The sequence below is a fragment of the Emys orbicularis genome, chromosome 10 (assembly GCF_028017835.1).
Source record: "Emys orbicularis isolate rEmyOrb1 chromosome 10, rEmyOrb1.hap1, whole genome shotgun sequence".
NCBI lineage: Eukaryota > Metazoa > Chordata > Testudines > Emydidae > Emys > Emys orbicularis.
This window is the reverse complement of record NC_088692.1, coordinates 47,916,579-47,931,787: the sequence shown is the minus strand read 5'-3', so window position 1 is coordinate 47,931,787 and position 15,209 is coordinate 47,916,579. Positions and strand designations below refer to the sequence as shown.

General features: G+C 43.6%; 1 protein-coding gene across 8 annotated transcripts in view; it reads left to right on the top strand.

Annotated features, from left to right (window-relative positions):
• The first annotated feature begins 868 nt into the window (after positions 1-868).
• The window catches only part of CSNK1G1 (casein kinase 1 gamma 1), a 229,218-nt gene continuing 214,877 nt past the window's right edge, over positions 869-15,209 (top strand). For 7 of the 8 annotated variants that reach the window (XM_065412650.1, XM_065412649.1, XM_065412656.1 and 4 more), the window contains exon 1: positions 869-1,165. In XM_065412650.1, coding sequence (XP_065268722.1) covers positions 988-1,165 — 178 coding nt within the window. In that variant the 5' untranslated portion in view covers positions 869-987. Of the gene's footprint in view, positions 1,166-14,876; positions 14,888-15,209 lie in introns of all 8 variants that reach the window. The other variant, XM_065412655.1, reaches the window with a different exon arrangement.

Here is a 15,209-nt window from a genome sequence, read left to right as displayed (position 1 = left end):
CCCTCCCACCCCCCCCCCCACCACCAGTTTTCTCTTCTCCAGACTAAACAAACCAATTTTTTTCAATCTTCCCTCATAGGTCATGTTTTCTAGACCTTTAATCATTTGTGTTGCTCTTCTCTGGACTTTCTCCAATTTGTCCACATCTTTCCTGAAATGTGGCATCCAGAACTGGACACAATACTCCAGTTGAGGCCTAATCAGCACTGAGTAGAGCGGAAGAATTACTTCTCGTGTCTTGTTTATGACACATCCGAGAAGGATGTTTGCGCTTTTTTTTTTTTTTTTGGCACAACAGTGTTACACTGTTGACTCATATTTAGCTTATGGTCCACTATGGCTCCCAGATCCCTTTCCCATTTTGTATGTGTGCAACTGATTTGTTCCTTCCTAAGTGGAGTACTTTGCATTTGTTCTTATTGAATTTCATCCTATTTACTTCAGACCATTTCTCCAGTTTGTCCAGATCATTTTGAATTTTAATCCTATCCTCCAAAGCACTTGCAACCCCTCCCAGCTTGGTATTGTCCACAAACTTTATAAGTGTACTCTCTATGCCATTATCTAAATCACTGATAAAGATATTGAACAGAACCAGACCCATAACTGATCCCTGCGAGACCCCACTAGAAACCAGTGAAGGTGACAAGCTGTTAGTTTGTATGAAATAGTCCATCTTGGAAATTGTCCAGGTTTGGTTAGCAGTAAGTATTATGAAACATTAATTGATTGCAAGAATAAAATCTCATATTTCTTTTTCTTTTTAGATTCTAAAGATCTGCCTTTACTGAGTTCTCCAGGAGGTAACCAACCACTGTGGAGCTATACTAGGAGTCTGGAGATGGTGCCAAAAGAACTTTGTGTTTCTATGACTTGTATTGTAACCTGACTCAGTGATACTTTTGGATATATATTTCTATTCTAAGGAGAAGAGTGTGTACTCCCAATTCTGCCAGTTTACTGGCAGAGATTTTGTGTTGTAAGATCATGGACCATTCAAACAGGGAGAAGGATGAAAGGCAGCGGACAACAAAAGGAATGCCAGGGAGGAGTGGGCATGGTTCTCGACCGAGTTCTGCTACGTCCTCTGGTGTTCTTATGGTGGGACCCAATTTCAGAGTGGGCAAGAAGATAGGGTGTGGGAACTTCGGAGAACTCAGACTAGGTAAGAATATAGCTATCTTAGTGGCTTGCATTACAGGAGCTTATATCTCATAATTGGTGTTTAAAATCTTAAGATAAATATCCATTACTTTCTAAGTGCTTTTAAATTTAAATAATTTATTCTGGTGTTAAAGCAACATGATTCCACAAAAGCTGATGCGGGTTGAGTGATAGAAAGGGGTGATTGTCACATGCCACAATTTCCTTGCAACTACAGAGTGCTTTTTCTGTGAATATTCAGGTATGTAATGGACTACCTTTGTTCAAGTTTTGGAGTGCTTGCACGTGCACAAATCCACAGCAAGTGGCAGCTGTATATGCCCAAAGATGTGAATTCTGAATGCTCCCAGACAAACCTTGTTTAATGCATATGAAGGTTAATTTCTTGTAACCTTTTAAAATCCATTTTGCCTGTTCTAAAAAGTGTTTTTTATTGACCCTTTGAGCAACATAAACAACTTACTGTTAACATGCTTACTCTTGTTATAAGTAAAATTCATCAAAGGCAAAGGACTTGTTCAATAAAAGATGTTGTTAAGAAGGAAAGTTTTTTGATAATATCTTTGCATCTCTCTCCAAATGGTTTCTCTGTTACTTGGATCTCCAAAGCACAACTTACTGAAGATTATTTTTGCATCTGTCAGAAGGAAAATGTCCTTTCCTTTTTGTTCTATTCACCCCTTATGCATTTGCCTCTGTTAAAGGGGTTACGTCTCTATTTTGTTTTGCTTCCCTGTATCAGCTGTATGTTAGGTTGCAAAATTTTCCGAACAGTTGCATAATTGTTGTTCCTACTTTCTTACTAACTCTGTGAAAGGAGCACTCACAGCCTGCTTTGTTTTCTTCTGGATCAACTAGCTTGTTCTGTTCACAGGATTGAGAATAATTTGAAGGCAGTTGGACCAAGAGTGCTGACTTCTGGAGGTCACTTAAAACTTGTTTTAAAGCAACGTTGTTCTAGCCTTGTCGGTCCCAGGATATTAGGGGTATTATAAGCATTTCTCTCACCAATAGAACTTGGGCAAATACAATATTATCTCACCCACCTTGTCTCTCTGTTTGTTTTAAAGCAAAACATTTACTTATGTGGTTGAAATGTTAATGATGAGATGTTCCCAGCCTCTTTGGAGCCATAGGGATTCATTCTTTACCTTAGAGCATGTGTGGTGACAGTTCTTTCAGCCAAGAAGGCCTGGATGTAGCTCCTCCTGGAACTAGTTGTTTTCTTGTGTGGACTAGAAGGAGTGGTTAATCAGTGCTGTATGTCTCAAGAAGCTGAATAAGTGTCCTCCATGGCATTTTCCCAACTCTTCTAGGTTTGGGATTGGAGGACTGAGCTACAGCTTGATACCAGAAGCCCCATGTATTGTGCTTATAGATGATACGGTCTGATCACCAATAGATTACAAAGATTCATAGACTCATTGGAATAATGAAACTCCAGTCTAGTAGTGCATATTGGTGCTGTCCTGCAGAACTGCCACTCAAGTGCAGTGGGAACTTCTCTCTGAGATGTTGAGGACACTTATGATGTGAGCTCTGACAAGTGGTACATGTGGCTATATTAAAGGCTGACCTCTTTCCAGATGGGAACCTCAAAGTGATATGCTAATTTCTCAGGTGGCTAGCATCAGTCACTTCTCCCAAAGAAATTAATTTTCATTCTTTCTTGCTTCTTTAGCTTTTCTCAGTGACTTGTGGCTTTGGATAAATAATAAATTTTCATTTATTTTTAATGCTGATGCCTTTTGAATCTCCAGGCTTAAAATTTGGACATTTTTCCCTTCAGTGGCCTGGCGGAATGGTGTAATTTTACTTGAGATTAAGAAGTGGGCTGTATGAATGTAGTAGTGTGCATTTATAACTCCTTGTTAAATGGCATGAATCTAAGAATGTTAGTACTGAAATGTAAACTAGTCTGTGATGCATGGAATTTCTGGAGTCAGTGGAATAAAATGAAAATACCAAAATAATAAAAATAAAAAGCTGGGATCAGAATTAAACTTGGGTTCCCATTTGGAGGTGAGTGATGGGGAAATGACTAACCAGCACTTTGGTATCAGGAGGATGATTCTTAAGAGGTGTTTGTAAGAGCTATGTAAACTTGATCTCATGCATAGATAATTTTTTAAACTAGGGGGAAAAAATTACTAGCCTTGACATGAATGGAACCTGTAGATAAATACTGTAGGCATCTAGTTAGTTCAGACATGACTAATCCCAGGGCTTTTCATATCTGTCAGATGACAAATCCTTTGCCAGAGTGAAGAGAACTTGTGAAGCTAAATTTAGAATTTAGAAAATCATGTTACTATTTATGAGCACCTTAAAACATGCTAGGCTAACAATACCTGTTCCTCAGTGTTTACAATATAAATGGGACATGATTCAATAAATGAGGGTCATGGATAGGCAAAAAGTGGGCAATGGGAAGAGGAAAAAGCAGAGAGAGAGTAACGAGAAGATCTAGTGGCTATGCAGTAAGCAGTGTGCAAAACTTGATGGTTCCAGTAACATGTCCGTGCCTTCTCCCCTTTACCTCTTCTCCAAAGCATGTAAGAGCAACAGAGTTGTCAAGGACAACGGAAACAGCTTACTTCAAGGAAACAGATGTCTGATGCCATTGGTGATGAAATAATACCTTTGACTTGGTGTTGCCCTGGCTGATTTGATTTATGTTGACAGGGCTGCGGATGAAAAAGTCCAAAAACTCAGCTCTTCACTTGCCTCCGTAGGACCCTCACAGGTTCTCTCTGGACCAACACACACAGCTGGTCACACCCTGGACCTGATGTTTTGTTTAGTTATCAATATTGAGGGCATTACAACCCAGTCACTGCTTTGGGCATCATCTCATTTAAGGCAGAGCTCTACAATCTCCCAGGCAACAAGAAAAGCCCATGATCCTGATTCTACTACCAAGACTAATGGACACCATCAAATTACAAAGCCTGCTAAAGGACAGTAGCACTGAAAGTATAGGACAAGGACTCAAGGATCTGCTGAACCATCATTGCATTCTAGCCTTTGACACTCTGACCCCCTAAACAGCCCCTCCCTCCCCATCATGCACACGCATCTCGTTGGTTTTCTGACCACCCTGTACCAGATGGTAAGAGGGGTTGAAACTTGAGTGACAATGATGTAAACCTAAGGTTGATAGGATGAAATAAAGGATTCGTCCAAGCCTTTACTGAGATGTATTACAGGCCAAGAGAACCTTTCTGTCAGCCTTTATTGAAGCTGCCAGATCCCACCTGAAGGAATTATCCAGAGTGGTAAACTACTTCTACAGTTCTCTGTGCCTACTGCTCACAACAGAGTCGAACACCAAGTGCTGTGAAGAGCCATCATCTTACTCTGCTGAAAAGAACATGGCCCTTTGGGAAGGCTTTTCAAATAGCATGGAGCTGCTCCCCCACGCGGGCCAGCAAACAGCCTGCCTGCATTACAGGAGTCAAGTACGTTCACTCATCACCTGGTACAGGACACCCTAAAGGAGTGTTGACCAGGAAACTAAATGTGGCCCATGCTCTTCCTGGCTTTTGAAAGTAATGAGGAACTGGTGCCCCTCCTGACTGAAATAGCCATACCTCAGTCACAGAAGCAATCTTTCCTTACTACTTCAAATGTGCAATAGTGTGACCAACGCTGAAGAAACCCAGCCTGGATACATTGATTTTTAGCTAACTATTGATGAGTCTCTGATCTTGATCAAAGGGAGAAGTCTTGAAGACTAGATAAATATCTTTTGACTCTAGGATTCTAATATGTAAGCTTAATCTCATGCGAAGTCCATAAGCCCTGGCTAGAGAACAAGGTGAACATCCCAATCATTCTGGAAGTATACTGTAGATGGTAAGGGAGGTGAGAGGGATTCCCTAATGAGGACTTTCTGCTTCTGAATGACCTCAAATACGTTGCTCAACCGTAAGTAGAATGAATAAGGGTACGTCTACACTTACCGGAGGGTCCGGCGGCAGGCAATGGATGTTCTGGGATCGATTTATCGCGTCTGGTTTAGACACGATAAATCGATCCTGGATCGATCCCGGAAGTGCTCGCCGTCGACGCCGGTACTCCAGCTCGGCGAGAGGAGTACGCGGCATCGACGGGGGAGCCTGCCTGCCGCGTCTGGACCCGCGGTAAGTTCGGACTAAGGTACTTCGAATTCAGCTACGTTATTAACGTAGCTGAATTTGCGTACCTTAGTCCGAAGTGGGGGGGTAGTGTGGACCAGGCCAAAGAAATGGTTCCTTTATAATCTGTTTTATGGAGGCACAGGCACTGCCTGGATATAGTTATTACCCAATTACACTGTTAAGAAACCTGTGAACCAAAGTCTAGATACGGAAATGAATGCTCTGAAATGTCAGATGAGGTCAGGATATCAGGGTTTCTATCTGTATATTTCTTTTTTAAGCAGCATTTAAAAAAGAATGTCCTGGACAGTTGTTGTCTTTTGGACTGGTATACAGCATAGATGGATTTTATTCCATGAAAAGAGTTGTATAATGTTAGTGTCATTTTATAGACAGCAATTTTTATATATTGTGGTCGAGGAATTCCACTGCTTACCGGTAATTCTAAGGAATTGGTGTTCTTGGACTCAGATTGTAAATTGGGATTCTCAAGTGCTTTCCCACTGATCATTGTTGCTACCTGATTGCTCAGGTTTAGGTAAATTTAAAACAGTATGAAAAATTTTGGATATCTGCAGGCAAAATAAATTTACCGTTACCCCTGAATGGAAGATGAAAGTGCAAAGTCTTCCCGTCATTGCTTTAGTCCTGGTATCCGTTCTATTGCATTGGAGATGTGGCACCAGAGGGCCCAGTTTAGCTAGAACAGAGACCTTTGGTGCCAACCAATGGGATTCTAGAAGTGGCTACCAAAATTTGTTGTTGCTCCTTGGAAGCTCAGGGATGTCATTGTGCAGCTGATTGCACATAGGACAAGTCTGCAGATAATTGATCCAGCATCAGTAGGTAGTGGTGTGGATTGCAGGAAAGCTTGTGGTCTGTCTTCAGAAACAAAGCACTGACCCCAGTGTTTTGAAACCTAGATGTCTCGAGGCAATAGTAACCTTGGATGCTTCCTGAGTTGGGGCATCGGCACTAGATTTAGGCATGTTAGTCATTTCTAGGGCTAGTAAGAGATGTGGCACTGAATGATTCATAGATTCCAAGACCAGAAGGATCCACTGTGATCATCTAGTCTGACCTCCTGTATAACGCAAGTGATAGGACTTCCCTAAAATAATCCCTAGAGCTTATTTTTTAGAAAAACATGCAATCTTGATTTAAAAAGTTCAGTGATGGAGATTCCTCACAGAACCATTAAAAAGTTGTTTCTGTGCTTAATTACTGACAATTAAAAATGTGTGCCTTATTTCCAGTTTGAAATTGTCTAGCTTTAACTTCCAACCATTGGATCATGTTACACCTTTGTCTGCTTGATTGAAGAGACCATTATTAAATATTTGTTCCCTATGGAGGTACTTAGACTGTGATCATCACCCCTTAATCTTCTATTTGCTAAGCTACATTGATCGAGATGTTTTCCATTCTTTAATCATTCTTGTGACTCTTCTCTGAACCCCTCTCCATTTAGCAACAGCCCTCTAGATTATCCACCACTATCTTCAAATCTTTTTTCAGAGTGACTGCTTCTCAGGATACGGTCCTCCATTCTGTAAATATGGCCTACATTCTTTGTTCCTAGATGTACACGTTTACATTGGCATATTAAAACTTGTTTGCTTGAGCCCAGCTTGCCAAGAGATCCAGATTGCTCCATATCAGTGACTTGTCCTCTTCATTATTTGCCACTCCCCCAATATTTGTCACCTGCAATCTTTCAGATTTTTTTCCCCAGGTCACTAATAAAAATAGCATAGGGCCAAGAACCAATCTCTGCAGGACCCCACTGGAAACACATCTGCTCAACGATAAGTCTCTGTTTACAAATTACATTTTGAGACCTATCCGTTAACCGGCTTTTAATCCATTTAATGTGTGTCATGTTCATTCTATGTCATTCTAGGTTTTTAATCAAAATGTCATGTGGTACCAAGTCAAATGCCTTACAGAAGTCTAAGCATATTACATCAGCACTGTTACCTTTATCAATCAAACTTGTAATGTTAAAAAAACTCAAGTTAGTTTGGCAGGGTCTGTTTTCCAAAAACTCTGCTGATCAGCATTAATTACTTTCCTTTAATTCTTTATTAATCAAATCCTGTGTCAACTGCTTTATCTTGCCTGGGATCAATGTCAGACTGACAGGTCTATAATTACCTGGATCATTGGATTTAGCCTTTTAAATACTGGCACATTAGCTTTCTTCCTGTCTTCTGGAATTTCGTCAGTGTTCCAAGACTTACTGAAAATCAACATTAATGGTCCAGTGAGCCTCCTCAGCCAGCTCTCTTAAAACTCTTGGATGCAAGATTTTAAAATCTGACTTTAACATTTAACTAATATACAGCAAGAAACCAAGTATAATAGGTATTTCTTCAAGTAGTGTCCCTATGGGTGCTCTCCTCTAGGCGTGCTTATCCCCATCTCTTGCTCCTTTGATTGGTGATTTCACATAGTAGTGTCTGTTCAGCCCAGGCTTCCGTCCTACTCAGTCTCATGCATTGCATCATAGTAATAGCACTGTGTGGGCGAACCACCATCAGTTCCTTCCAGGGTGGATTTGATTTAAATCAAATTGATTTAAATCACTGGTCAGGAAGACTCGATTTAATCATGGATTTCTACATAAAAGTGCATTCTTGTTGGCGGTTATAACCTTAATGCATATTCTTCATAACTCCGAGATGTAGGTTTCATTTTTAGAAGGTACACACTATACATTTTTAAAGTGATTTACTTTGAAAACTTTTCAGATTAGTTTTACAGTTATATCCGAAAATGAATGATTGGTTATTTTATTTACCAGAAATAATCAAAGCAGTTCACCTCCCAATGACTTCATAAATCTCTATCTCCAATTCAACAGGTGAATCATTAATATTTGGAGAATTTTCTTGCCATCCTGTATTAGGAGGAGAACATCACCAGATAGACATTTAAATTGTTTTGTTTAACTAAAACAACAATGATATGTACTCTGGATTTTTTTCTTCAACGGCAAACATATAATATTTTAACAAAACAAGCATATGAATTTTTGAATTTAAACATTAAGTTTTTAAAAATCAGGTTTGTTTTTGTTAAAATTGTTTTTAACTAAAATAGTTAAATGAAATATTAAAAAAAAAAAAAAAAAATTTACTATGTCAGCCAGGTCAACATGAGAAACTTAAAATATTGGTTTCTGCAGCTAACTCAGTCGTCTTCACCTTCATTTTCCTATTTGTTCATAATCTGGAAAAGAAAAACAAGCTTTCCTGCTTTTTCAGGTCCCAAACGATTTCTCAATTTGGAATGAATTAGTCCAAAGGAAGAAAATATTCTTTCTACACCGGCAGAAGCAGCTACTGCTGTTAAAAGTGAAATGATCACTTCAACAGTCTCTGAATCCAAGTGCTTAAGGGTATGTCTACACTACGGGATTAATCCAAATTTACAGAATTTGATTTTTGGCAACTGATTGTATAAAGTTCAGTGTATGTGGCCACACTAAGCACATTAATTCAGCGGTGTGCGTCCATGTACCGAGGCTAGCGTCGACTTCCGGAGCGTTGCACCGTGGGGAGCTATCCCATAGTTCCCGCAGTCTCCTCCGCCCATTGGAATTCTGGGTTGAGATCCCAATGCCTGATGGGGCCAAAAACATTGTCGCGGGTGATTCTGGGTACATCCTCCCCCTCCCTCTGGGAAAGCAACGGCAGACAACCATTTCGTGCCTTTTTTCCTGGGTGAACAGTGCAGACGCCATACCACGGCAAGCATGGAGCCCGCTCAGCTCAAGACAGCAGTCATGAACATTGTAAACACCTCACGCGTTATCATGCAGTTTATACTGAACCAGAACCTGCAAAACCAGGTGAGGAGGAGTCTGCTATGGCAGCGCGGCGACGAGAGTGATGAGGACATGGACACAGAATTCTATCAAACCGTGGGCCCCAGCGCTTTGGAGATCATGCTATTAATGGGGCAGGTTATAGCTGTGGAACGCCGATTCTGGGCCTGGGAAACAAGCACAGACTGGTGGGACCACATAGTGTTGCAGGTGTGGGACGATTCCTAGTGGCTGCGAAACTTTCGCATGCGTAAGGGCACTTTCATGAAACTTTGTGACTTGCTTTCCCCTGCCCTGAAGCGCCAGAATACCAAGATGAGAGCAGCCATTGCAGTTGAGAAGCGAGTGGCGATAGCCCTGTGGAAGCTTGCAACGCCAGACAGCTACCGGTCAGTCGGGAATCAATTTGGAGTGGGCAAATCTACTGTGGGGGCTGCTGTGATGCATGTAGCCAAAGCAATCGCTGAGCTGCTGCTACCAAAGGTAGTGACTCTGGGAAACGTGCAGGTCATAGTGGATGGCTTTGCTGCAATGGGATTCCCTAACTGTGGTGGGGCGATAGATGGAACCCATATCCCTATCTTGCCACCGGAGCACCAGGGCAGCCAGTACGTAAACCGCAAGGGGTACTTTTCAATGGTGCTGCAAGCACTGGTGGATCACAAGGGACGTTTCACCAACATCAACGTGGGATGGCTGGGAAGGGTTCATGACGCTCGCATCTTCAGGAATACTACTCTCTTTAAACGACTGTAGCAAGGAATTTACTTCCCAGACCAGAAAATAACAGTTGGGGATGTTGAAATGCCTATAGTTATCCTTGGGGACCCAGCCTACCCCTTAATGCCATGGCTCATGAAGCCATACACAGGCAGTCTGGACAGTAGTCAGGAGCTGTTCAACTACAGGCTGAGCAAGTGCAGAATGGTGGTAGAATGTGCATTTGGACGTTTAAAGGGTCACTGGCACATGTTACTGACTCGCTCAGACCTCAGCCAAACCAATATTCCCATTGTTATTGCTGCTTGCTGTGTGCTCCATAATCTCTGTGAGAGTAAGGGGGAGACCTTTATGGCGGGGTGGGAGGCTGAGGCAAATCGCCTGGCCGCTGATTACGCGCAGCCAGACACGAGGGCGATTAGAAGAGCACACCAGGAAGCGCTGCGCATCAGAGAAGCTTTGAAAACCAGTTTCATGACTGGCCAGGCTACAGTGTGAAAGTTCAGTTTGTTGAAAACCTGCCCCCTTGATTGACTCATTCCCAAACCACCCTCCCCCCTTCGATCAGAGCTTGCTTTCAAAGGAAATAAAGTCATTATCATTTAAAAATCATGTATTCTTTATTAATTGATTATAAATATAGGGAGAGAACTGACAAGGTAGCCCGGGTGGGGTTTGGGAGGAGGATAGGAGGGAAGGAAAAGGCCACTAAAAAAGTTTAAAATAATGACAGCCTTTTGCTTGGGCTGTCCACTGGGGTGGAGTGGGAGGGTGCACGGAGCCTCCCTCCCCCTGCGTTTTTACACGTCTGGGTGAGGAGGCTATGGAACATGGTGAGGGGGGAGGGCGGTTATACAAGGGCTGCAGTGGCACTCTGATCCTGCTGCCGTTCCTGAAGCTCCAACAGACGCTGGAGCATGTCCGTTTGATCACGCAGCAGCCCCAGCGTTGCAGCCTGCCACCTCTCATCTCGAGCGTCCCTCATGGCCTCACGTTCACTGGCATCTTTCCTGTACTTTGATACCGTGTCCTTCCACTCATTCAGATGAGCTCTTTCATTGCGGGTCGATTCCATGATTTCAGAGAACATTTCGTCTCGCGTCCTTTTTTCCCCATCTCCTTATCTGAGAGAGCCTTCGGGAGGGAGGAGGGAGGCTTGAAAAATTTGCAGCTGCGGGAGGGAGGGAGGGAAGGGAAAAAAGGGAGAGAAGTATTTAAAAAGATACATTTTACAGAACAATGCTTATACTCTTTCAGGGTGAACAACACTGTTCACATTACATAGCACATGTGATTTCAGTACAAGGTCGCATTTTCCATCTTAATATTGAGTGCCTGTGGCTTTGGTGTTAGAGATCACAGACGCAGGTCCGGGCAACAGAATTCAGCTTGCATGCAGCCATGGTAAGCCATTGTCTTTCGGCTTCTGCGCCCTCCTTTCCCACATACCAAGCAAAGCCCTGTTAACCTTCAGCAGCAGAAAACAAACTAACCCCCCCCCATCCAATTCTCTGGGATGATCGCTTTATCCCTCCCCCCACCGCGTGGCAGGTATCAGGGAAGATCCCTGCAGAAACCAAACTAACCCCCCCGCCCCCCCCTCCCGCCATGAATTATCTGGGATGATCACTGTACCCCTCCCCCCCACCGCGTGGCTGGTAACAGGGAAGATCCCTGCTAGCCAAACGCGAAAAGCTCAGGGCCAATTCCCCCCACCCTGCGCTTGGCTAACTGCAGGGAAGGATTTCTTTTCAGCCACAGGCAAACAGCCCAGTAGGAACGGCCACCTCTGTCCCCTTAATTAAGTTCCCGTATTTCAACCAGGTTACCATGAGCGATATCACTCTCCTGAGGATTACACAGCGAGATAAAGAACGGATGTTGCTTGAATGCCAGCAAACACCGGGACCATACGCTGCCAGGCTTTGTCAGGCAATGATACCAGATTACTTGCTGCAAGCATGGCGCGGTCAAGTGTCCTACCATGGAGGACGGAATAAGGCTGCACTGCCCAGAAACCTTGTGGCAAGGCTTTTGGAGTACCTCCAGGAGAGCTTCATGGAGATGTCCCTGGAGGATTTCCGCTCCATCCCCAGACACGTTAACTGACTTTTCCAGTAGCTGTACTGGCCGCAAATGCATCCCAAGTCCTCAGGGCAAAGTAATCATTAAAAAACGCTTGCTTTTAAAACAAGTTTTATATTTTAAAAGGTAAACTCACCTGAGGTCCCTTCCATGGGGTCATGGTCTTGGATACTGGGTTGGGAGGGTACTTCAGTCAGGCTGAGAAAAAGATCCTGGCTGTTGGGGAGAATGGAGTGCTGGGTGCTCTCCGCAAGCTCGTCCTCCTCCTCCTCCTCTTCCCCATCCGCAGAATCCTCAGGTGTAGCTGATGAGATTATCCCCGCCCCGGAATCCACGGTCACAGGTGGGGTAGTGGTGGCGGCCCCCCCTAGAATTGCATGCAGCTCGGCGTAGAAGCGGCATGTCTGCGGCTCTGACCCGGAGCGACCGTTTGCCTCCTTGGTTTTTTGATAGGCTTGTCTGAGCTCCTTAACTTTCACGCGGCACTAATATGAGTCCCTATTGAGGCCTCTCTCCATCATGCCCTTGGAGATTTTTTTCAAATGTTTTGGCATTTTGTCTTTTGGAACGTAGTTCTGCTAGCACGGAATCTTCTCCCCATATAGCGATAAGATCCAGTACCTCCTGTACGGTCCATGCTGGTGCTCTTTTTCGATTCTCGGACTGCATGGTTACTTGTGCTGATGAGCTCTGCGTGGTCACCTATGCTCTCCATGCTGGGCAAACAGGAAATGAAATTCAAAAGTTCACAGGGCTTTTCTTGTCTACCTGGCCAGTGCATCTGAGTTCAGATTGCTGTCCAGAGCGGTCACAATGGTCCACTGTGGGATAGCTCCCGGAGGCCAATACCGTCGAATTGCGGCCACACTAACTCTAAAATTCGAAATGGCAATGTCGATTTCGGCGCTACTCCCCTCGTCGGGGAGGAGTACAGAAATCAATTTTAAGAGCCCTTTATTTCGAAGTAAATGGCTTCGTTGTGTGGACGGGGGCAGGGTTAATTCAATTTAATGCTGCTAAATTCGACCTAAACTCATAATGTAGACCAGGCCTAAGTGACTTCCACCAGTTCACTGGTGTGACTTTCTTTAAAACATCAGCAAACATATATTTATTGAATGGTTCACCCGTAGCTCTGAAGTTTATTATAGTTGGCATTATGGAGGGATGATTGCCAGATGTCCATGTCCTAGCCAACTCCTGTTCTTCAGCAGTTAAGGTTTGACCCTGGTACTGAGTATTGAGAATATTTGCAAGAAAATGAGCTGGAGATAGTGCTTGTCATATTTGTTCTTTTAATGCTTGTAATTTAACTCCGTCATTGCATATTTCGCTTTTTAAGATCTCAATCAGTTCCTTCCAAATTTCAACAGCATCAGCAATAAACAGCTATTTCCCTGCATTTTGTTCAAGGCTATAGAATAGGCTTCAGGGTACTCAGCATGTGTCCAACATTTCTCTTAAGCCCAATGTTGAGAACTTTGGCTGTGAAGGTGCAATCTATTTTTTCACGATTTTGTTCACAAACTGTCATCAGATATGGCCAGTTCTTGATATAGTGCTCAAAACAGTCCACTACTGTATTCCATTGCATGTCTTGTGGGAGAGTTAGGTTGGTTCCTCCCACTTTTTTTCAGAGCAGCTGCTGCAAAGTGATTGTTACGGAAGTATTTTGCAATTTCAACAACGTTAGCCTTTATTTCTGAAACACTGAAGTCTTTGGCTAGGAGGTGCATCAAATGAGCACTGCAAGCATATGTTGTTAGCTTGGGACTCTCTTCTAAATAATTTCTTCTCACCTTGATACATTTGCAGCATGGTCTGTGACCAAGCTGCATACTAGACATTTGAATGTTTTTTCAGTTTGTTACAGCAGTAAATATTCTGCTGTGTGTGCATTTCCTGATGTATCAATTGTTTCTGTAAGAAAGACATTCCCTTCTTCCGTTGTCACACAAGCACATGCAACAGGATCATTGTGGATATTGCTCCACCCATCAAGACTCAGGTTAACAATTTTCCCCTCTAGACCTTTTGCACAGTGCTCAATTTCTCTTTCATACACTTTATCCAGCAATTTGCCTGTGACATCTGCTCTGTTGGATGGACTGTGTCCTGCCTGGTGTTAATGAAGTGTGGGTTCTCAATCATACAGAAAGGAGAGTTTGTTGCATAAACAAACCAGCAAGGCTGGCCTTACCATGAGACGAACTGAGGCGGCCGCCTCAGGTGCCAGACTGTGTGGGGGTGCCACTAGGACCCAGAGTGTAGAAAATTGTGTCTGCTGCTGGTGCATATGTATTCTTTCTGCTCTAGATGCACAGAGATGGTGGAGTGCTGTGCTGGAGGAAGGAGGGCACAAGAGACAACAGGCAGGCAGGATAAAAGGTGAGAGGGAATAACAGAAAGCAGCAGGAGCTGCAGGGAGAGAGAGGAGGAGGAGCCTCTTATGTACCTCTCTAGTACCCGCAGGAGCCTGGACTGATTAACATCAGCTTCTCAGGGAGCTTCCTGTTTCCTGCTGCTTCTCTGAACCCACTTGAGGAGAACAGGCAGTCAACTGAAGTAGTAGGAGCCAGTTAGGCCCTTAAGACGCCGATATCTTCCCTCACTCAGGCCCTGCTACCAGCCTGCTTATTTGTCCCTTTCAATTGAGTGTTGAGAGCCACTAGAGCTGGCACAGAACAGCAAACACCCCTCTGGGGCAGCATTCAGAAAAAGAAAGAAAGCAAAGGAAGCTTTTCTATCTAAGCAGGAAGGAGCTCTCCTGAGATACATATTTCACGGTGAGCCTTCCGGCCCCAGTGAGGATGTGAGTGGTGAGGAGATGCCTGATCTTCCAGTTAGAGTGCAGGTGACATGGCAGCTACTGCAGCATCCATATCTCCATCTCAAATGGATGTAACCATGCACATTCCTGAAGAAAAGTGTAGATCAGAGAAGAGTGTGGAAGAGGCGCAAGGAACAGCTGCTGCTGAGTTTAGTTCCTTAAGTCTAGATGGATGAATGTGTAACCATGCACATTCCTTTAGTTCCTTAAGTGGGCCCACAGTCCAGGACTGTGGGCCCACTTGAGCAGTAGCCCGAGGGACTTCCTTGTACTGCATGTGCTACAGCAAGTGAAAAACTTCATGTTCCCCAAAGACAATGAAAATAGAAGTTTCCATCCAACACATTACTGGTATGAAATCCCCAATGGTGACAAAGTGGAGAGGCCATGGCTTATGTACTCAAAAACCCAGAATGCTACTTACTGTTTTTTTGTT